The 23,348-nt window shown below is 43.4% G+C and overlaps 1 protein-coding gene across 1 annotated transcript in view; it reads left to right on the top strand.

Moving 5' to 3' along the window:
• ABCA4 (ATP binding cassette subfamily A member 4) overlaps nucleotides 1–23,348 on the top strand; it is a 129,286-nt gene that overhangs the window by 67,444 nt on the left and 38,494 nt on the right. The window contains exons 17-20 of the mRNA XM_063132547.1: nucleotides 360–467; nucleotides 16,697–16,874; nucleotides 21,600–21,731; nucleotides 22,404–22,543. Of these exons, the coding sequence (XP_062988617.1) occupies nucleotides 360–467; nucleotides 16,697–16,874; nucleotides 21,600–21,731; nucleotides 22,404–22,543 (558 nt within the window). The remainder of the gene's footprint in view (nucleotides 1–359; nucleotides 468–16,696; nucleotides 16,875–21,599; nucleotides 21,732–22,403; nucleotides 22,544–23,348) is intronic.

The following is a 23,348-nucleotide window of genomic DNA, read 5'->3' as shown; positions in this document are numbered from 1 at the left end:
CCTTATTAAAGATTCAACCCCTCCCCAGGCTGGGCACAGCTTAATTCCTTAATTAAATTGAGTTTCAGTTTTGAAAACAAAAAGTCATCTAGTACCACATGGAATGTGTTTATTCTTTTCTTCCTGCTCTGATGGAGAGAGAGAGAAAAAACCCCAATAATAATCTTGAGAAACCGAGGCTTGTCTGTGAGCCCTATGGTGGGTGGCTGTGCTTTGTTCGAACTTCTAATGTGCAGCAATGTTTGCTGCTAATGAAACGCCAAGTAATTATTGCATGGTAAGATTTGCATAGATGGGTTCTTCCCCATGGCAGAAAACAAAGAATGCTCATGCACCCCACCAACTTGTTTTTGTTTCAGGAGACTATGGGATACCACGGCCTTGGTATTTCCCTTTGCAGCAGTCATACTGGCTTGGGTCAGGACGCCCAAAGGCTGAGAAAACAACAACTGCGGATGGTGAGCTATGTGGAAAAACTGGTGTTCAGAAATAACTTTAGAGCCATTGATCCGTTTAGAGGTGAATGCACTCCTGCATTCATCCTGGGAGCCATTGAAAAGATTAGACTCAGACATACAGTGGGAATCTTAGCAGGTGGCTTTGAACTCTGAGTGGCCCACTATTATTAGAGTGTTGTCGGAGATTGAGTCCGGGCGCTGTCTGAAATCTTTCTAAATTATGCCGAAATTAACTGGCGGCCTCCAAATCATGTCTCCCCGACTGATACGTCTGGAGATAGCTGACAAGAGCGCTTATGAGCATGACTCTGATCTTAACTGGGCTGGCACCAGAGTAACTCCTCACATCAGGAATGTCTCTGTATCTGGAGACTTTCTGTCATTCTCCACTCCCCAAGTGGAACCATATATAATGCATATCGCCAACCAACATCAGGAATGTGTTACATATACAAATATCCCATTACATCCAAATATTAACAGGAGAACTACATTGCCACCTAATACCTATTAGGTATTAACTATTACCTTCCCACTCAGACAACAACCAACGCATATATATGTCCAATCTATATCCCATCCCATATCTTCCCTACAAATGCCCATTTTAATTTCACGTGCAATATTACCTCTATTCCAGATAAAACACATAAGTAAGTACACATATTAATGGTGGTTATAAGTATAATCATAAAATACATTCATACATTGACATAAAAACAAAAGTCCTGTTAAAAGTCATTGCTAAAACAATCCTATAATTGTCTACTCAGAAGTGTGCTCCATTGAGTTCAATGGCACTCACTCCCAAGTAAGTGGGCATAGGACTGCAGCCTAAGAATCATAAATGGAACCATATTTTAAATAGGGTAGCATCCAATAGGGATGGTGCGTGTGTGGTCAGCCCCACCAAGCCCCAATCTGTGTGTGACTTCGATATAGCGCTTCTGAAGGCAAACCCCAAGTCACGCAAAAAAAAAACCCCACTGCTTTCTGGAAGGGGGGAAGTTATGCGCCTTTCAGAAAGCAGCATTTTTGCATGTGTCAGGGTTTGCACCTGGAAGCGCTATATGGCGGCCACATGCAGGCCTGGGCTGACAGGGCTGGGCGCATGCAGACCAGGGACAGTGGGCCTGGCGGTGTGCACGCCACTCCATTGTATACTACCCTTATGTCCCAAAACAGGAGTTTCATTGGCACAACGCATCAGTTATGAAACATGCTTCCTTCCCCACTCTTCCCAACATCCAGTAGAGCAGGCCTGATGTATAATAGAAAGGCAGTGTGCTTCCACCTATCTGACGTATGTGTATCCCTGCGTACTGATTGTGAAAAAACTCGGGCACACAGCCCAGATGCCATAGAGGCAGGTGTTTGGGTATCTCTGCATTTATTCCTGAGTTCCTGTGGCCAACTTTGCTCAGTTTAACTCTCCACAACTGAAAACCATCTTACATCATGTTTGCTGATTTTACACTTCAGAATTTACCTTTAGGAGCCCCTTGAGAAAAGAGGCTAGTCTTGTGAGAGAGGGCCCATCATTCTGTTGCTTTCTGTGAAGCAGATGCAACTCTGCTGGAACTGCACTAAAGGCAATTTTGCATTTCCTACCAGGAAACACATGGAAACTATTTATAAAACGTTACCTGAGTCTGTCCAGCCAACCATGGATTTCAGCATGTGTACATGGGTGTGTGACAATTTACCTCCAATTTTCATTGTTTTTCCTGCATGGGAAGTGGTTTCTGGGAGGGCTTTTCCTTTTAAAAATATTTTGCCCTAGAAATAGTGTGTGTGTGTGTGTGTGTGTGTGTGTGTGTGTGTGTGTATATATGTGTGTGTATATATGTGTGTATATATATATATATATATATATATATATATATATATATATTTTAAAGGATCCCATATGATTTGAAGCAGCCCAGACACCCTGTGGACTCTCAGCTAGATGTTTTGGTCCCACATTCCAAGGCACCACCTATGCAATGTGCCTAAAACATGCATCCCCAGCCACTGGCACAAAGCATGAAGCCTGTGATCTGGTGCATCCTATGTTTAATGCTAGCTTCTAGCCAGTGATTTCTGATTGACGAAGTGGTTGACAAGGATACATCTGGTCACACATTATGTCGGGGGCTGTCTATATGCAAGGAAAGCCACTGTGCAGCCACTCCAGGGCTTTCCCATGAAGCTCTGAAGAAAAGAAGGAGAGGGACCTACCCCAACTTTTTCCTCTGAAGCAACGCAAGGACTGCGGAGGCATGGATGAGCAGAGGGTGACTCCTGATTGGTCACTGTCTGCCTGGGCAGGGGGCGGGCCCAGCTGCTGGAAACCCTGCACTTTTGCTGCAGCATCAGGATTAGCCACCACAACCCCAAACCAGAAAAAGTGTGGGATTTTGCTTATTGTGGCGGCAACATGCTGCCATATTGGCAGCCCCAGAGATTTTTGAACCTCTTTCAGTCCAGGGGCCAAATTCCATTTCGGATAAGCTCTCAGTGGCGGGGGGGGGGGGGTGTTTGCATTTAGGGGCAAACAGGGTGGAGCCAAAAGCAAAAAGGTTGGCCAAGTACTCGTCTTTATGGAGGTGTATTGGGGCCGCGAGGCCTCAGGCCCCTGGATTTGCGCTCCTTCCCGGAATCTGCACAGGAAGGAGTGCAAGTGCGGAGTAGCCGCCGCCATGCCTGCGGCATGGGCACTGGTGAGGGAAGACAGCCTTCCCCACCTCATTTATCTGTACATGCGAAGTTTGCATGTACAAATAAAAATAAGAATAATTTAAAAAACAGAGGGGGGGGGAGCCAGAAGGGGAGGAAGAGAGGGACGCCTGGACCTGGCTCTCCTCCTTTGGACCTCCTGCCACCGCAGCCACCCAAGTCCCTCCACTGGGGGAAGAGCAGCCTATTCCCCCCCCCCCCGTTTATGTACAAATAAATGTGTTAAAAAAAAACCCGGGGGTGGGGAGGTGGTCCGCCCCCTTCCCTGTCAGCCAATGCAGACCAGTCAGAGGACATCATCGGCTGTGGCATTCTTCCGCAGTAAAATGTCAGGATAAGTGCCCAACTTTTTTTAAAGCGAAGCTTTGGGGGTTTGCCCCTGGATGGGGTTGGGATGTCATATAGATGACCTGTGTCATATAGATGACCTGCCACCACTCCAGATCCACCCTGGGGCAAACCCCTCATCAAGACGAGCCCCAAAAATATTTTTAAAATCCAGTATAACTGAAAGCTCTTACTGCCTGTAAGTAAGCCATAAGCCATAGGCATCTCAGCCTTTTGGAATGGGGGGGGGGGGGAATTGTACAAAAGCCAAATAATCAGTGGTTAAGAGAAAGGGGATGGACCTAGGAGAGGGGGCTGGCCACCTGGAGAGCCCTGGAGGACTGGATTTGACCCCCCTCCAAAGACAGGATTAGACATTCCCCCCCCCCAGCCTGAGTTCCTACACCCCTGCATGACATCATTCTCCACACAAAATTGGGTCCTTGGGCTCTAGACTGTGTGAACTGGCCTGGTCTGAAAGGATGCCAAACTTGACAATGAGTTTTCATTGAGAGTGATCTCCAGTCGGCCAGCCAGCTCCATTGTACGATCAAAGACGCAGAATCACTTTGGTGGTTCCACTGTCTGGCATAGACGCACAAGTGAACTGCTCCTTTGGGCTCTGTTTATGCAGAACCCACAAAACCACAGTAACAAATGGTCGCTATGCCACAAGAGAGGGGAGGAGAGAATCTGTTCTTTGCATTGCCATTATGCTTGTCATCCCTGCCATAATACTTCCTCAGCCCCCACAGGCTGTCTGCATCTGGTTCTCAACAGATGAAGGTACTTGTGGGCCAGTAGGGGGCTAATCCCCTCCACAAACACTCTGAAACTTCTCCCACCAGCAACATCCTCCCCATCTTGAGACATGGGTCGGGTCAGAACGAAAGAGGCGGCAACATTGTTCCCTTGAAAGGGGATTTACATTTTGTTGGATTCTCAGCTGGAAGTACAGCTTCCCCCCCTGGACACACTGTGAGAGGAATTCCAAAAGACTGAGAGGATGTGTCTGGGTTATTACTATTAAAGAAGACAAGGGGAGGGAACCCTCTACATAAATATCAAACCAGAATAAAAGGACCCCCAAAAGTAAATTGCTAATGTAAATCAAAGTGTAATTATAAATTCATAAGAATGGTCTCAAAGCATACATGCTCATCACGCTATCTGAAATTTACAATAATAAATGCAATCATATACAATGAATAAAGTCAATGCACTTCTCTTTTCAGTCCAATTACCTAGGTGAATATTAACCTCCCCAAAAGCGGCCGTCCATCAATGCACAGATGTTTTCAACCCTGATTCTCTTAGGTGAATGACCTCTAATCATTTGACGGCAAACTAATGTATGTAGGACCTAATCTGTAATTTACTTTTGGGGTCCTTTTGTTCTGGCTTAGTTATTACTATTTACATCCCTTTTATTTTCTGGCTTCCGAGATACCATCAGTCAGAGAGGCATTGCAAGCTACAAGCTATGGAGGAAGATTTAGGCAAAGCTTTGCAAGACACTCATGAGACATATGGCATAGAAAGGATAGAACTATGTATTTTATTTATTTATTTATTTATTTATTTATTTATTTATTGCATTTCTATACCGCCCAATAGCTGAAGCTCTCTGGGCGGTTTATAAAATTAAGACAATTCAAAGTATAAAACAACAGTATAAAACCATAATAAAAATACAATATAAAAGCACAACCAAGATAAAAACAGCAGCAATGCAAAAATACAATTTTAAAATACAAATTTAAAACAGCAAAGTTAAAATTAATTTATAGACTGTTAAAATACTGGGAGAATAAAAAGGTCTTCACCTGGCGTCTAAAAGAATATAATGTAGGTGTCAAGCGAAGCTCCTTAGGGAGCTCATTCCACAGCTGGGGTGCCACAGCAGAGAAGGCCCTCCTCCTGATAGCCACCTGCCTCACTTCCTTTGGCAGGGGCTTGCCCACATGGGCAGGCTCCATGTGCCCCCCCCCCCATGGGCTTTTCTGTTGCCACCACCACCAAATCTGCCTCTGAAATTTGATGGCCAAAATCTTCCCCCTTGGAGGGTTTGAGGAGTGTGATTTTCCATTAAACAAGGAGCATCATCAGATGAGTGTTTTATAGCATGCTAGTTACTGGCCACTCATGTTTTTTCACGGAACCTTTTGACAATGCTGTCTGGCTCACATGCATCTCCCACTCTTTCTGGTCTTCTTTCCATGACAAAGTAAGACCCCAGTAAATCTGATTTTGTGGAGTGGGGAGATAGTAAAACGTGCTGCCATTTCCTGCAGTGTGCAGGAAAAGCAGTGCAATAAAAATGCCCACTGAATGCCCTGCGTAGTCATTATTAACTTTTTCTTTCTTCCCAATGTGATGAAAGAGGAAGTATTGTGGGACAGAAGTGGGGGGAAAGTGATGATAGGGAAACGCGATTTTGACCCCTGTCTGATGACGCTCAAGGTGTGCAGTTTTTCTGCCTTTGCCACACCACTGAATTTTCGTGGCAAATCCAGCCACACCGCAGCAACTCTTCTGGGGACCATGTGGCCCCCGCTTGGTTTCTAACAGGTAGAATTGGCCCACGGGCCAGGAGGAGTTGCCCATCCCTGTTTTATTGGATTGGCCATTTGCCGAGAGGAATTCAAAGGAACTTCTTGTTCAGAGCAACAAGAACACCGACTAAAAACCTTGACTTTAAAATGTTGCAAGCTTTCATTGTTTAACAAGAACCATTCCAGTACAATAGGGGTCTCCAACCTTTTTGGACCAATGGGACACATTTAGGAATTTGAGAAGCTGCTGTGGTGCCACCTCAAAATGGCTCCCACGGTGGATATAGCTAGACACATAATGTCTGCTGTGGGAAACTGGCTGGAGATGGTGTGGTGGGAGGGAGAGAAATAGCAAGGCTAGAAGGGAGGGGGAAATAGCAAGGCAAAAGGGTACAGGGAGGGATGAAGAGGGGAAAGGCACCATAAACCGGAAACTAAAAGGGGTTCAGGGGACAGAATGAGCAAGGTTAGAAGCTAGAAAGGGAGAATAAGAAGACTGTATGAATGTTTTCCAAGGTTTTTCTCAAGACATTTTTGTTTAAGTGGGCAGGGAAGAGAAAGCTTTGTGGGCACTGTAGGAGATGCCCACAGGCACCGCATTGAGGATCCCTGCAATACAGTACTTCATCCATTCTGTTTCCTTTGGGTCACCATCTGGTCAGTGTTTTACTGGCTCAGCTGACTTTTCAACACATTGGCTGACATTGGTAAAGAGCTCCTTAATCACCTCAAGTGCTCCATCCTACCACAGCTGACTGATAAGTGGCCTGACAGCAAGTAGCAAGCACTGATCTCTAGTCCACGCCTCTGACCCACAAAAACATATATTCCATAAAACATTTGTTAGTCTTCAATGTGCCACAAGACACACAGCCACCCTTCTGAACATTTTTACCAATCTGTTAGGAAGCAGGAAGGGACCCTGACAAGTGCTGGAGATCCCTCCCAACAGCCAACCAAAGATGCCTTGAGGAGTGGGGGGAGCTTTCTTAATGCTTGCTGATTGGAGACAGGCATTCAGACTTGCTTCTTTCTCCTCCATCTGAGGTATGAAGAAAGGATAAAGAGAGACCAAGACAAGAATAGTATATTTAAGAGAAACGGGGGGGCAGCTCAAATGTGTCTCACTTTTGGGACCAGGGCTACAAACACACTGAAACGAAATATGAAAAGGCAAAATGTGCCACGGCATTGGTTCAATATGACATGAGAAAAACCACTTCATCCCACCACTTCTAGTAACAAGCTAACAATGCCGGAATTTAAAATCACAGGCATGCTAAACACACCCTGATTGCTGAGGCAGTAAGTACGCCATGGATACAATGCAGAGCCAAATAGGAAACAACTTTGTAGTGAAAATACCACACATAGTTCAATGTTGTCATCCAAGCCTTACTCATTGGGATTTGGGAACAATACTTCCTCTCAGCTTTGCTTACAAATCTTAATCCTCTAGATAAGAAGATATTTAAACTACATAGCAGGGATGGGGAATGTGTGGCCTTCTAGTCGTGAGATTGCAACGCCCATCATCCCTCGTCATTTGATGTGGTGTCCAACAACATCTGCCCACCCCTGCCTTATAAACTTTGGGAAATAGTCGAAACAGTGTAAAAAAAAAAAGTTCCAGGCATTTTAAAAGACCAATATCTAGCCAGCCATGTTTTCTGGTGGTCTTGCCTCCCCAGCCCCCCACCGCTGCCAAGCTGCCTCTCATGAAATGTTGCTGCTTAAATTAAATCCTATTATGTCCCAAATATTTTCCTATTTTCTAAGAGACTGGTAGCTTCATCCCGTGTACCTTTTCCCCTCGAATTATCCCCTACAGCGCTAAGCTGTCACCATTGTTGATGTTGTTGTTAGCACTCCTAAGATCTTTTGCATACCAGGAAATGGGTTTAAGGAGGGAAATGTAAAAAAACCATTAAAAAAATCAACGGATGACCAAATCTGATTCAAATTCGGTATGTGTAAAGCTCTCTTTAATATCTATTACGGTGCCAATTTTGATGTCTTTATCTTTAAAACTTACGCAGATGTAAGCATTTGTTTAATTTTTCTTTAAACATGATCCTGCGCCCCAGTGGCCGCTTGGAAAACAACAAATGATTCGCTTGAAAACTAGTAGCTAAATACCTTGATTCTTTTCCCTTTATAGCACAATTAAAGCAGGATGCATGGTAGTTCTTCACAGTCAAACCAGATTATAAACTGGAAAACTTCAGAGTACTTCACAATAAAAGCAGGTTATAAACTGGAAAACTTCTGAGTCCTTTTCACGCAATTCACAGTGATTGCACAGTATAACGCTGGTGTGATAAAGCTCTGTAACTCCCCACTATCATTATCTTAATTCTTTAATGGTTTCTTATAGACAAGCAGAAACTCATAGTGGTTTCTTCTGGTGAGAGGGGAAATATAATATTATCTCAGCTAGGCAGAAGGCAAGTGCCTGTTCCCAAGTATCTTAAACTTCAGAACTTCTCCCCTCATCCCCGTAACTTTTTCTCGCCAGCCTTTAAAGATAAGAGCTGCTTGATGAAACCCAAAGCAGAATGCAGCTAATAGGATTCTTTTTAAAATTCAAACCATTGCCCTGCATGCATTCTATAAAGTGCCATCTCAACATTTTCCAGAGTGGATTGTGGTCTATGAAAAACTCATCTTGTCTTCAAGTAGGCTGGTCTGTAAGGTGCTCAGGAGGACCAAAGTTTACCTTTTGCAGCAGTTATGGAATGGTTAACCTGAGATTTACAACATTATCAGATGAGCGGTTTATCGCATGCTCGCTACCGCCCACTTACGGATTTTCATGAGTCCGTCAGACGATGACAGCCACCTCCTGCAGACCTCCCACTCCTTCTGCTCTTTTTTCCGTCAAAAAATAGACCCCCTTTAATCCAACTTTTTTTAAAAAATGGAATGTGCCGCTATCTCCTGCTGTGTGCACAAAAAGCCGTGCCATACAAACGCCCCCTGAATGGGCCACATGGTCTTTGTTTACTTCCTCTTCCCTCTCCAGGAAGAAAGAGGAAGTAATGAAAAGCGGGGGCAGAGAACACAAACACAATCCCCCCCCCCGGTGTGATGACGCTCAAAGCTATTATTGCCTTTAAAGTAACATGACTTTTGATTAACTTAGGCAAAGGATCAGAGAAGGAAGGCAGTGTGGACGTAAAAGCTGAAGAAGAAGAGATGAGAAAAGGCACAGCTGCTGAGCCCGACAAGGGAGAGGACAAGACTGACAGCCAGAGGAAGAAGGATGGTAAAGAAAACAAATGTAAACACAAAAGAAAAAACGAGTGCATCGAGCAGGGGAAGCCTGAGGCAGAGGCAAAAGACCAAGATGAAATTCCTAGTAAGAAGAGAGAGAAGCGGAGTGATCGCGACTCAGTTTGTGTTATACATTTGAACTTTAATGTGATTCTTTGTTCCAGTTCATTTGTCTCTTTATGCGTAGGGTGGACAACTGGCAGATGTAGCAAAGCAGAGCCATTTAGCTTTATTGCCCAAGATTCAATTCCAAGACAACAAATTGGCCACCAGGCAGTTTTTTAAAAAAAGAATTCTTACCTATTTTAGTGTAAGAGCTTCTTTAAACGAGGGCTTTATAGCACGTTTGTTACTGGCCGCTCACAGATGTTTGCGGGTCATTCTGATGGTGACATCAATCTCTGGTGCATCTCCTGCTCCATTTTCCGTTTTAGCACTAAAAATTAAAACTAAGAAAACCCGACTTTTCAGAGATATATCGGTTTATCTCTGTCAGGTTTTCCTGCCACTTGCAGGCAAAGTTGCGTTATAAAATCCTCATTAGAAGGCACTGTCCCATTCAACTACATTGAGCTGTACAAGCCACATGGTCACTGCTCTCTTCCTCATGTAATTACAGCTTGTTGCAAAGGCGGAAGAGAAGCAGGAAGCAGAGCCATGGCAAGGGAATGCGAGTTCCTCCTGTCTGAAGTAGCTCTAAAAGCTTCATCACACCGGGGGTTAACATGCTCCCTACCTTTGCTTCTCTGCCAGTGTTTTCATTCCTCAGTTACTTCCTCTTTTCAAAAGAGAAAGTACACAATGAGCACGAGGCCCATTGAGTCCGCTGCTCTAATGGCGCTGCTTCTCCTGCACACAGCAGGAGAGAGCACCAATTCCAAGTTTTTTAAAAAATTGGACTTAATGAGGGGTTTTTTTGTTGCGTGAGGAAAGCCAGAAAGGGTGGAAGGCGGCCGGGAGGCAGGTGTCATGTGAGGGACCTGAGCAAACTCCATGAGTGCCCAGTAACGAGCGTGCAATAAAGCGCTTGTTGGATGGAGCTTTAAGTCTTTCATGCATACATGCATGAAAATTTTGTGAGCCTTGTGTCTGAGAGCCAGTTTACACAGTCAGCAGAACCAAGTAATAGTTTTTCCTGACCTGTAACACTTCAGACTACAGGTGAGTGCATCCCATCTTTGAACAGCAGCCCACCCATGAAAAAAAAACCTGTTTATATGCCTAAGTTGTTTTTTCTAAAAGGGGGAACGGTCAAACATATCATCTCCCAATTGCAGTGGGACAACCAGGAAAGGTTTTACCCCTTCATTCTGCTGAATATAGTAGAGGCCCTCAACTGTCCTTGAGAAAGCATATTGTTCTAACAAATGAGTCTTGGGTTCCTCATATATGGCCAAATCCATGTGTTTGGGAATGACAAAAGTAGGATTATAATTATTTTTAGTAATCCTATGGTATGTGTTGTGAAACCATGTATCATTACTTCTGTGTGTGTGTGTGTGTGTGTGTGTGTGTGTGTGTGTGTGTTTTGGTAGCATTTAATATTCTGTGGTATATAATCATGTTCTCCTACAGATTACCTATTACTAAAAACTACTGTGGTGGTTTTGATTATACCTGTTTACACCTGTGGTATATCAACAAGGTATGCCTTATTATACCTGTGACATATCAACTTTTTTTTTCATTTTACCTTGTACACCGCTCCGAAATTTTTCAATGGGGAGCAATGTATAAATATTCTAAATAAATAAATAAATAAACTAGGGTGACCATATGGAAAGGAGGACAGGGCTCCTGTATCTTTAACAGTTATATCAAAAAGGGAATTTCAGCAGGTGTCATTTTTATGCCTGCAGCACCTGGCGAAATTCCCTCTTCATCACAACATTTAAAGCTGCAGGAGCCCTCCTGCCCTCTTTTGTATCTAGTCACCCTAATATCAGCAGACCCTACTCCTGTCTACACTCCCATTCCCACCATCCTGCCCTATTATTGTAATGTCCCTCTCACAATGCAAATGGCAATGTGTAGTTTTCCCACGATGTCTGCCTTTTTATTCCAGTGTTATGTCCTGGTTTGGTGCTCCCACACACACACCTGTTTCTTGTTCTGTCACTGCATGAGTGACTGCAGTGTTTGGACAGGTGAAACGCTATTCTTACTCTTGATCAGTACAATGCATAAGTGGCCACCAGAACAGGAACAGCCCTGGTGGAAAAAAAATCACCTACACTCTAAACATTCCTCTGTGGTGCAGAGTTAGCAATAATGCAGGGGATACAGTGCAATATTTATTGCCGTGGGAAGACAGAGCAAAAAGTGTGTGTGTGTGTGTGTGTGTGTGTGTGTGTGTGTGTGTGTGTGTGTGTGTTAAGGAAGCGACACAGTGGTACTCCAGAAATAAAAGGTGTTCTAGTGTGGACAGGGATACTTGTTCTTTTGAGATACTGCCACTGATATGCAGCCTAACATGGGTATGGAGTCATTGGTAATCAATCGAGTACTTTCCCTGAAGGAAGTCAGACCATATTGCTTCCAGCTCTCCTTCAGCCATAAGCGGGCATTTTAAATTACTGCCAGGGGTTCTTTTATTATGTGTTTACTCTGCTCACTTCTGATCTGCAGCCTCCCCACTTTAAGAAATAGTAGCTACCTGCTCATGTTTATGCACCCTCCATCTCCACTGCCCGCCACAGAAAGTGAGGCCTGCCACCAACAGGACTCTGTGGCTTATTCTTTTCAACTGGAAATCGAGGCTGTACTTGACCAACTGCATGCTCCTTTCTTTGTTGATTCCCCATTACAAAAAAATAGCCATCCAGTTCCAAGGCTTTAGAGCAGGGAGGCGCAACATGTGCCCCCCTTTGGTCTTGAGAGTGGCCCCACCACCTTCCCTTTTTGCCCCACTGCTTATATTTCGCTGTGAGGAGGCCCCCCAAAAATAGCAGTCAACTGCTACAGGGGGGGATCTACACTACTGCTTTTAAAGCGCTTTAAAGCGCTTTGAAAACATTTTGAAACCTGTATATGCAGTGCGTCCTGGGCCCCAACAGTTGTCAAAAGTGTTATAAAGCGCTTTAAAGCAGTAGTGTAGATCCCCCAGGTACTCAAAAGTGTCAAATCTTGCTTGTTTTCAAGCTAAATGTGGCCCTTTTGAGTCTCAGTAAGAATTTGCTACTGAACTTTGGTGGCAAGCCACACACACACACACACACACACACACACACACACACACACACATATATATATATATGTATGTATGTATGTATGTATATATATATATATATATATATATATATATATTTGTATATTATTATTATTATTATTATTATTATTATTATTATTATTATTATTTTGATGGCAAGTTGGTGATTCCAGCTTTGAAAAGAAAAGACTAAATTCCTTGAAGGTCTTGAAGTAAACCCAGGGTCTTTTTAGGCTCATCCTAACTCAAGTTGTGATTATGGATGAATTAAAGCAGGGCAGTCCTTCAAAAAGATCTCGCCTGTCAAGAACCAAAGATTGCTTTACCAAATCTCCTCCCCGCACCTTGTTATCTTGGCTTCTTTCCCAGTTCAACTCCCAGTTTCTTGCAAACTCTGAAATTGCTACAGACATTGGCCTGTCTCTCTCTTCGAATAAATACCTGACATTCCCTTTCTAACCTATGACCTTTAGGCAGTTTGTGTGATGGATGTGTTTCTGAAAAACACTTAATAAGACAGATTAGAAAATAACATAATTCAGGGCTCAATGCAAGGATCTTCTTCTCTGCTTCCCTTCCTGTATTTAGAATGAGGAAAGCCGAGGATAAGGCTGTCAGTGGCTCAGTTCAGACAACATGTTGGTCAACACAGAGTGAAAAGTCCACTCAAGTCCATTGCTGTGAAAAAACAAACCTGGCGGCTTTTCTAGAGCGGCACTCTCTCTCTTCGCCACTCTTGTCAGAGAATTCTGCAGCCAATGGGAGAAGTCAACTCAATGCAATGGAAAACTCCACAGAGCCTGCCACAGAACACGCAATACAACAGTTGTGCAAGAACTCTCCTCTGCACAGTGTGGATATTCTGCGTGGAATGTTTTCCACAAATAAAAACCCCTCCACCGTTGCGTAGGATTTTCCACCGGACAACATGTTTCTCAACAGTGCTGTAAAAACTCCACCATGGAGTTCTAAAACGTGTGGTCTGAACTGAGCCAGTGTCTACTAGTCCTAATGGCTATAGGCTATCTCCAGTATCAGAGGCACTATGCCTTTTTTCACCAGGTGCTGAGGAATATGAATGGTTCTGCTTGTGAGTTTTCCATGGGCAATTGCTTGGCCACTGTGAACAGAATGCTGGATCAGATAGGCCTTTGGCCTGATCCAGCACGGCTCTTCTTATGTTCAGATGACTCCTGGTCCTACATCAGTGTGTGTGTGTGTGTGTGTGTGTGTGTGTGTGTATAAAAATCAAGGAACTCGTGCCATCTGTAATATGAGGACACTTAAATGTCCTACACAGATGCCTGATGGCTCAGACTAGTTAGCGAAGTTGCATTGCACCATGTAGTTTATCTGAAAAATAATGCATTAAACCCACACACAAATCATAGTGCAGTCTGCACTGTGGTAGGAGGGAAGAGCTTGTAGCCTCTCAGATGTCTCTGTAATATCACAAAACTTGGAGTGCTCACATGACGTCTGCCCACCAGACTGGATGACTAAATGAAGTCATCCAAATGCCTTCTTCTCAGCCTGAACACTCTTCAGTTCTTCCACAATTAAGAGAAGAAGCCTTCTCAGGGCCAAAACAGATATTACTTTAAATCCCTATCTAGCTACTACATCTTTCTTTTTTTACTCTAGAGTAGGTGCATTTAAAGTAATGTTTGGATTTGAGAAATGGAATGAATGGCTAAGAAGAGAACAGCAGAGATTACTTTAAATGGGCCTGTTCAGAAGACACATTATGCCATGGTTAGGCCACTAACCCTTTTGCAGCAAACAGTTAGTGACCATGTTTTAACCATGCTTAAGTAGCCAACATGCTTAGAAATGGTTCACATAGGGTGACCATATGAAAAGGAGGACAGGGCTCCTGTATCTTTCACAGTTGTATTGAAAAGGGAATTTCAGCAGGTGTCATTTGTATATATGGAGAACCTGGTGAAATTTCCTCTTCATCACAACTGTTAAAGCTGCAGGTGCCCTGCCCTCTTTTAAATCTGGTCACTCTAGTATAGCTCCTCAGCTTTAACTGTTGTGATGAAGAGGGAATTTCACCAGGTGCTCTATGCATACAAATGACACCTGCTGAAATTCCCTTTTCTATGCAACTGTTAAAGATACAGGAGCCCTGTCCTCCTTTTCAGATGGACACCCTAGTTCACATTACATACTAAGCCAAAATGTTTTGCTCAAAATGCTTAACTATCATGGCTTAGAATGTCATCTGAACAGTGTCAATGTGTATCTAGCAGCTACAACTTTTTCATTTTTACTCTAGAGTAGGTGCAGGACCCCTGATCAGGATTCTAGCATTCAGGGTAAGGGTCTTTTAATATCTGGTTTAAGAACATAAGAAGAGCCATGCTGGATCAGACCAAGTGTCCATCTAGTCCAACACTCTGTTCAAATGACCAAACAGCTGTTGACAATGAACCACAAGGGCACGGTGCAACAGCACCCTCCCATCCATGTTCCCCAACAACTTGTATATACAGGCTTACTGCCTCTAATACTGGAGACCTTCCTCCTTAGGTCTTCACTTCAAAAAACGTCTTTATTTTTAATTAGAGTAGGAAAGTCACTTGCATTTCCAGCCATGGGCCCATCAGTGAAATGGGAGACATCCTGACTGAGTTGGCTGCTCCCTTACATAACTCTTCTGTTGTTGAACAATTTAGTAAACAACATTCATGGAAAACTCTCCCTATAAACCTTGAGGTAATGTAGATAAACACAAGTCAGCAGGTTTTTGATTTACGTCTTCATCAATGCCCAAGGGGATTGTTTTCTTCAAAGGCTTTTTCTTTGGCCCAGAATTAAATAAAATAAAACAACCCCTATGGTGGCATTTCAAATGGCAGTCCTATGAGCTCAGTCCTCTGGATAGCCCGTATTAAGGAGAAGCCTGGCCTTGGTCTGTCCTCTGCACAAGGGTGATTTGCTCCCACCAAGACAAAAACAAAGGATGTTATTTTATGCCTTAGCGTTTTCATTCCGTTCCCTTTTTTTACAAAACAAGTTGTACATCAGGACAGATGGCTTGTTTTCCTGCCAGATTTCATTGTCGCTGCAGATACAGACTTGTTCTGCCTCTAAAGGCTGGTGCAGCATAGCGTCCGCTTTAAATTGCTCTGAGCAATGGCTGTGACTACATGGTGAGCTATTTGTGTGCAGTTGCTTAACAGCATGCAGATTGGAAATTTTTGTTTCCATATCACTATAAATTCAGGGTCTGTCCCCCCCATAGCTGCTTGTAATGTGGAGAAAAATGTTCCATGTGTGTCCTACCCATATTGATAAAAATATAAGCTAAATAACGGAGAGTTTTCTGACTCTCTAATTGTACCCCCAGATCTGCTGACTGAGTCAGGCTTCACCTTACCAAATGATTGGACCGGCCCTGCTTGCTGCATATGAGCTGAGTGAATGTGGTATCCCAAAATTCTCTACCTTATTTTTAGGTGGTGTAATTGGAGGGGCATTTTGCTGAATCATTCTTGGGGCAGGGGCAATTCTCCCAATAGTTTCTTCACCATCACCAGCTGCCACATCTTCTTTCTACCCCTAAGATTTCTTCGCTGCCCCTACAAGCAAAAACAGCAGAGCATCTGTGTTGGTTGCTTGGCCACAACTATGCAACCCACATAATGCCTCAGACTAGCGTAATTCAGGGCCTTGGTGGGGAATGACTTGCCGCCCCCCCAAAAAAGAGGCTAATTTTGAGAGGGAGGTTCTCAGACATTTTCTCCCCGCCCCCCAAATATCTTCCAAGAAATTTTGGTTCAGTTCTCAACTTATTCATAGTTCCAGATGCCCACCAATGGGAAAAATCATGGTATTTGAAATGGCTCAGCTGGCCCTCAGTATGATGGAAGGATGCATAAACAATGTGTCAGCTTCAAATGGCCAACGTGTTACGTTGTACCTAGGAATTCTTACAAAGAGTTTTTATGCGTTTGGTTCTTTTCCAGCTTACCATGGCGCAACCCAGAAACATTTATGCCATTAGGGAAATTGCCAGTGCATAGTGTTTTGTAGTGTGGCTACTCCTTCTAATCTAACATATTAGCATGCTGCACTGTATGAAAGCCACACAATTCACCTCCACTAGTCGTTCATTTTAAAAACATATTTTATGTTTCTAGCAAACCTGTACTTCGAAGCTGAGCCTTCTGGTCTGGTCCCAGGTGTGTGCATTCAGAACCTGGTGAAGATCTTCCCCAATCGCTCTAAGCCCGCAGTGGATGGAATGAATATTACTTTCTATGAGGGCCAGATCACCGCTTTCCTCGGCCACAATGGAGCTGGAAAGACAACCACTATGTGAGTCATTTTGAAGTAACAGTAACCTCTCTCTAAGATACATACTTATGTACAAGATTTGTGCATGGCTATCTTTCTTTGTTTAATTATTTTGCATTTCGTTTCTTCATATTTTACTGGCTTCATCAAAAGCAAACTAAACATCCAAATCCATTTGAAAGCGGCATCTATATGACACCCATTTAAATATTGAAAGCACTCTAAGGTCCTCGATCTGTTACGTTATAGGATCCTCAATCCATTACATTATCCTTCCAGTGTTGTAATAACAGTCTCTTAACTGTTAAAGGGATGCAGAAAATCCATTTATGCTGACCATTTGTTAATTTCCATGAAGCAGGTAAATAATTTAAAAGAACATGTCCATCAGTGAACATTAAAGACTGTTCCAGTACAAAATTTATCTGTATAATAACCTCCTCCCCAAAATAAGGAACTACTGGACACTGCCATAACATATGGTTAAAAAGCATTAGCTGTATCGCACCACTAGCAATTAGCTGAATTAGACTGACCCTTATTAAAGAGACACTGCAGCATCCAGTAGAGGTCTCAATCTAAGATGCATAGATGGGAAAGGTAGATGCCAAAGCATCGATCCACTGATTAGGAATTTTGTGGTGGTGTTCACAGCAGTTTCATAAATTCCCAAATGTGCCTATAGGTCCAAAAAGGTTGGGGACCACTGGGCTAGATAGGCCCATGATCTGACTCCATATAAGGCAGCTTCCTATGTTCACCTAGAAATTCAACCACCATCCTCAACAAACACACCCGGGAACAAGAGAGGGGGTTTAAGTCTGGATAGGGGCAACCATCACATACAATGATTAACCCAGACAAAAGTCTGCTGGGCCAGATAGTTCACAGCAATCAACAAAAGTTTCATCAGAGTAAGTGTTAACAGTAAAGAACCTCTGTGCATGAGCCTTGAAAGCAGTTGGTTTGGGGTGCCTGGTCTGCTGAGGACACACACCCAAACTCTCATTTAACATTAGCCCTATTCAGGCATTATCTCAAACAATTAACGCAACTGGTGAGTGGGGATAGGGTCGCACTGTATAGCTCTGCCTCCTGATGCCATGCATATCATGTAGCCTTTACCCTTGTCCAGGGGGGGAGGCCTCTAGGTGTACAGCTTCATGTGCAAAGCCGCCCCCCTCTCTGCAGATATTTGCATGGATGTCTGGGCAGAGGGTCTCAAAGACACACATTATATAGGGGGCAGAGCAACTCAACATGACCCGGTCCCAGCTCACACGTTGAGCAAACACTATAAAGAACACTTGAATAGGGCTATTTTGAGCCCGAAAAGGAACTTCTCAGGAAAACGGTTCTCAATTTATAATAGGCTGATCATTAGAAGTTGGACAAACACAGATACTGGGGTAGCCATATGAAAAGGGCTCCTGTATCTTTAACAGTTGTATAGAAAAGGGAATTTCAGCTGGTGAAATTCCCTCTTCATCACAACAGTTAAAACTGCAGGAGCCCTGTCTGCTTTTGTACCTGCTATACTAGAGTGACCAGATACAAAAGAAGGCAGGGCTCCTGCAGCTTTAACTGGTGTGATGAAGAGGGAATTTCAGCAGATGCTGCATGCATACAAATGACACCTGCTGAAATTCCCTTTTCTATACAACTGTTAAAGATACAGGAGCCCTGTCCTCCTTTTCATATGGTCACCCTGCATATACTGAATAAGTTCATTACACATTTCAGCGACATCACTAGAGATGACAGGAGGCTACAAGCTCTGACTACTAATTTCACCTCTTTCTAAATGTTAACTCATTTCACAAAGAAAACTGAAGTTCTCCAAGGGCCTAGAGCAGTGGTGCAGCTAGGTCATTTTAAGCCCTGGACTTATTTGTCCCTTTCTGTGGCCATGTGTGTTACATCAGCTGTGAAGCACTCAACTAACATTTTTGTTCTCTTCTCCACCCTCACTCCCCACCATTTAATGCTTTACAACTGCTTCTACATTCCTAATATGTTAAAGTGACAAAACAATTTGCCAGCCCTGATATTAAATTTAAAAAAAATGAGCATGTGCAGTTTCTCATCATAAACTTACTTAAATTGTAGTCCTATCATAACTACAGGAATAAAATGGAGCTTGCTTGTGCTGCCCTCATAATCTGCCACTCTCTGGGTGATCATTTGGGGGGACGACCTTAAGCTGTGAGGCCCTGGATTTTTGCCCCAAAGTCCAATCCCTAGCTGCACCACTGGCCTAGAGAGAGAAGAGTCCACAGTGTTACATGCTTATTGTATTGGGTATCCACTTTGCTCTCTCTCTCTCTCTCTCTCTCAATTGCGCGTGAATGGTCATTCTTATCATGATTCAGTACAAGTTCACTCAGGGGAGGAACCATAGCTTAGTGTGATAGAGGACATGCTTTGCATGCAGAAGGTCCCAGGTTCAATCACCGGGTTCTCTGGGTAGGGTGAGGAAAGACTCCCTGGAGCACCACTGCCAGTTAGTGTCTATAGTGCTGGCCTAGATGGGCCAACGGTCTGACTCCGTATAAGGCAACGTCCTACGTTCCTGTGAAAGGGTGCGTCCAGACAGATGGCTCCTAGCACTACCAGTCAAAAGACACTGTGCATCAATTCCATCTTTCCCTCCTTAATGGAAGTGATGGGAAGACTCAGGAGGGCTACAGGTGGAAGGCAACGTTGTCTGGATCCCTGTAAAATTCCGAGACTGAGCAGGGCGAGTGCAAGCTTTTATAAAGTTTCCTAGCCAGAGCGGCCAGTCAGACATGGCGCCTGTCTTGCTTTGTAGCCCAGCCTCATTGTTAGGTAATGGGCTGATTTAAATTTGTACATATGTTATACATCTGCATAGCCATGTATTTTGTTTCCCAGAGCAATTAGGGCTTTAGATCCAATTGTAGCAAATCTTTTTTAAAAAATGCAGATATTCATCTTGTTTTGTACAGAAGGTTCCTATTGCTGTCTCCTATCTTAACTAATGTGCATTGTAAAGTCAGATCCCCCCCCCCAATCTGTGATCACATTGACTTCAGGGAGAAAGGGGAGATTGTTCCAAAACCGGCAAGGCCTTGGGAGAAGGAAATGCCTGTCTTACAGAAGTGGAAGTAATAGGAGAAACAAAAGCAGATGTCTCTCTGGAAGAGCAGCATTTTCCTGGGGTTAGGTCTTCTTAAATATGTTCAGAGAGGCGGGGAGCCTTTTGTCTGAAAGAGCTGAAAAAGCAATGAAGTCAGCAAAGCTGATTTGCCCCTTGGGCTGATGAGAGTTCCAGGTGCATTGTTTCTCAGGGGTCTGGACAAACATTTCTTGGCTTTCGGTTTCCACTGCCCCTAGGTTTCTTCCGGAGGAGCTTTTAGATGCTGTGCCCCGGTCAGCATTTCAAAAACTGTGCACATTGCAGATATGCTGCTGCAGCTGTCCTTTTCCATAGGATCATAGAGTTGGAAGAGACCTCTGGATCATCTAGTCCACCCCCTGCCAATGCAGGAAATCTGTTTGTGCAGCATCCCTGATGGGTGGCTGACCAGCCTCTGCTCAAAAGCTTCTAACGAAGGAGAGCCAACCACCTTCCTCAGAAGTCTGTTCCATTGTTGAACAGCTTATACCATCAGGAAGTTCTTCCTAATGTTTAGTCTAAATCAGCCTCCCTCTGTCTGGAGTCCGCCAAGAGCTATAACACCCATCTTACCCAACAAGCATGCATAAGGCTGATGTAAATTCCTTTTCATGTAATTTGAACCCATGGGTTTGGGCCCTAGCCTCTGAGTGACAGAAAACAAGTTTTTTCCATCCATGCCACAGCCCTTCCAATTCTGAAGATGTATAAGTAGCTTTACTTATATGGAATAAGTGGCATACATTATGTTCTCCAGGGCTCTGTTCCCAATCCCATGGGGAATTCATGGATGGGAAGCACTTGCAGGGGAGGATCAGCAAGAGGAAAGAGTGCTTCACCCATCCTATGCCCACACATTCTCCCCTCCAAATACTCCCCCCACCACTTATCCAAGGTGTAGCCTGGCTAACTTCCAGCTTCAGAGCCTCAATTGGGGTAGTGGTGGGGTGATTGAAGGTTGTACTTGTAGGTGAGAGAGAACCCTCTTTTTGAAAATACAAGGTTGGCACTGATTGCTCATTAGGACAGCTTTAAGGTTTATCTCCAGCTTCCTCAAGCCTTCTGTAAACTTGTTTGTGCGAGGAAATTTTTAAAAGACACTTTTGTTCAAATATTCTTATTTTTGGGGTGGGTGAGAGATCTTCACCTTGCATCCTTTCTCTTTCAATATCCCCTTAATAATATAGCTCAGCAGAACTAATAACATAACATATGCCATCCATCTCCCACCCCACTCCCAACTTATATATGGGATCTGCAAATGTTTGCTTTCGTTCCTTGAATTGTTATAACAGTCAGTATTTGAGAACTCTTAAGACTGAATGCAGCAAGCTGATCTTTAAAGTTCCAGTCAATTTTGTGATGCTTCTCCCCAAGTGCTTTCATAGACCTCAAGCACCACCTAGTGGACATCTTGTATTATTATTATTATTATTATTATTATTATTATTATTATTATTATTATTATGTGAAATTGGTATCATTTGATCATTCAATTTATTATTATTATTATTCATTATATATTATAATTGTTGATAATATATAACAAATATAATATTTATAACCCTTGATAAAAAAATTACATGTTTCCCCTCTGGTTTGGCTAGGTCTATCCTCACAGGTTTGTTCCCACCTACATCTGGAACAATACTGGTGGGTGGAAAGGACATCCAGACACACATGGACTCCATCCAGCAGAGTTTAGGCATGTGCCCTCAGTACAACATCTTGTTCAATCAGTAAGTGCCATCAGAAACTTGCTTCAAAGTAATGAGTCTCCCTGTGGAAAGGCTCCAATTGTCCCAACTATTTCAAGACATGCCTCCATTCTTCTAGCAGCTAACAAAATGCTACAATCGACCCTGATGTTATTTCTGGGTGCGTTGTTTACACTCTATATTGCCTATTCGGTCTTTGGTTGTTAGCACCAAAGCTGAGAGATGGTTCAGCGTAGGGTGAGACAAGCAGCAGCAAGGCACTCAGTGTCCTCTGAGCTTACAACAAGGGCTTCGCAATCAGAGTGCTTAAATTGTATTTGTTAGGGACCCTTTTAACCCCCTTTCTGACAATCTGTTTGGCTGGAGACAGCCAATCATTTTAAGGGAGTTCAGTAATTTGTGAGAAGCTTTGCTTTTAAGAGTTTGCACACATTTCTTTTGTCCCAGGTCACCTCTGAATAAACAGAATTTGCACATTTTTGAAACAATGCAAAACCTATATTCCAAAATTGGACATGAGATGAGAATTCACCCAAGAGCAGCGATACTTCTTTTGAACTGACTTCAAAGCTATTCAAGACAGTGGAGGGTGGAGCGGGGTGGGGCAGGGAAGCTATTGCTTCTTGTTTTACAGTAGTGAAACCTTCTTTGTGTCTTTTGGTCAACTAAAGCCACACCGTTTCTTTTCTCTAGCCTTACTGTCGCAGAACACATCCGGTTTTATGCTCGGCTGAAAGGGAGATCCAGAGAGGAGGCAGAACTGGAAGTAGAGATGATGCTCGAAGACATTGGCCTGCCGCATAAAAGGAACGAAGAGGCTCAAAACCTGTCAGGTACCCAAGGCTTCGCCCTCAAAATCCTGCATCTCATTTTACCACTTACACATTAGGTTTTTGCTGCTGCCTCTGAGGATGGAGTTAGATGTTCAAATTGAACTTGTGACCCTGGTACAGGTTTGGACCAACATATATTAACAAACCAAATGTAAAATTCCAATGGTGCATTTCCATAGTAAAAAGTCTAACAACACATTCAATGACTGACCCTTGTTTGCCCTTTGATGGCATCAAAAATCTGCCACCTGATGAAGCTGCCTCACGTTGCTTTTAGTAGAGTCTCCCCCACATGTGGATTTGTGTGGTGATACATTTTAGAGAAACATTATCCTGATGTTTCCAGGTGTAGTTTGTTAGTCACAAGGCCAGAAAAGCTGTGAAGTTCAGCCAATTCAGGTCATGCCACAGATGTTGGAATATTCTGCACTCAGTTATCTTAATTTCTCTGAGGAATATGTTTTTTGCTTTTTTTTCATTTTGTATTTTGATATCTAGTTTGCTGTTGCTGTTGTTGTTGTTAGCCACATTCAATAAGCAATATTTAAATAAGCAATATTTTCCAGAGCAGCACCCTTGTTTGTCATTGCATCAAAAACAACAGAGTCTTGTGCCATACACCTGTATGGACCTTACGCCACTTTGTCAGATGCATCTGGTGAAGTAGGCTCTGAGAGAGTCATGGGCGGGGGAGAGAAATTGTGCTTCCTTACTGTCACTTCACTGCACTTCCTCATTCTTCCCAGAGGGAAAAGGGGAAGTAAACAAAGACCACGTGGCCCATTCAGAGGCTTCTTTTATCGCG

This window comes from Elgaria multicarinata, chromosome 1 (genome assembly GCF_023053635.1).
Source record: "Elgaria multicarinata webbii isolate HBS135686 ecotype San Diego chromosome 1, rElgMul1.1.pri, whole genome shotgun sequence".
NCBI lineage: Eukaryota > Metazoa > Chordata > Lepidosauria > Squamata > Anguidae > Elgaria > Elgaria multicarinata.
This window is presented reverse-complemented; position numbering and strand designations above follow the sequence as displayed.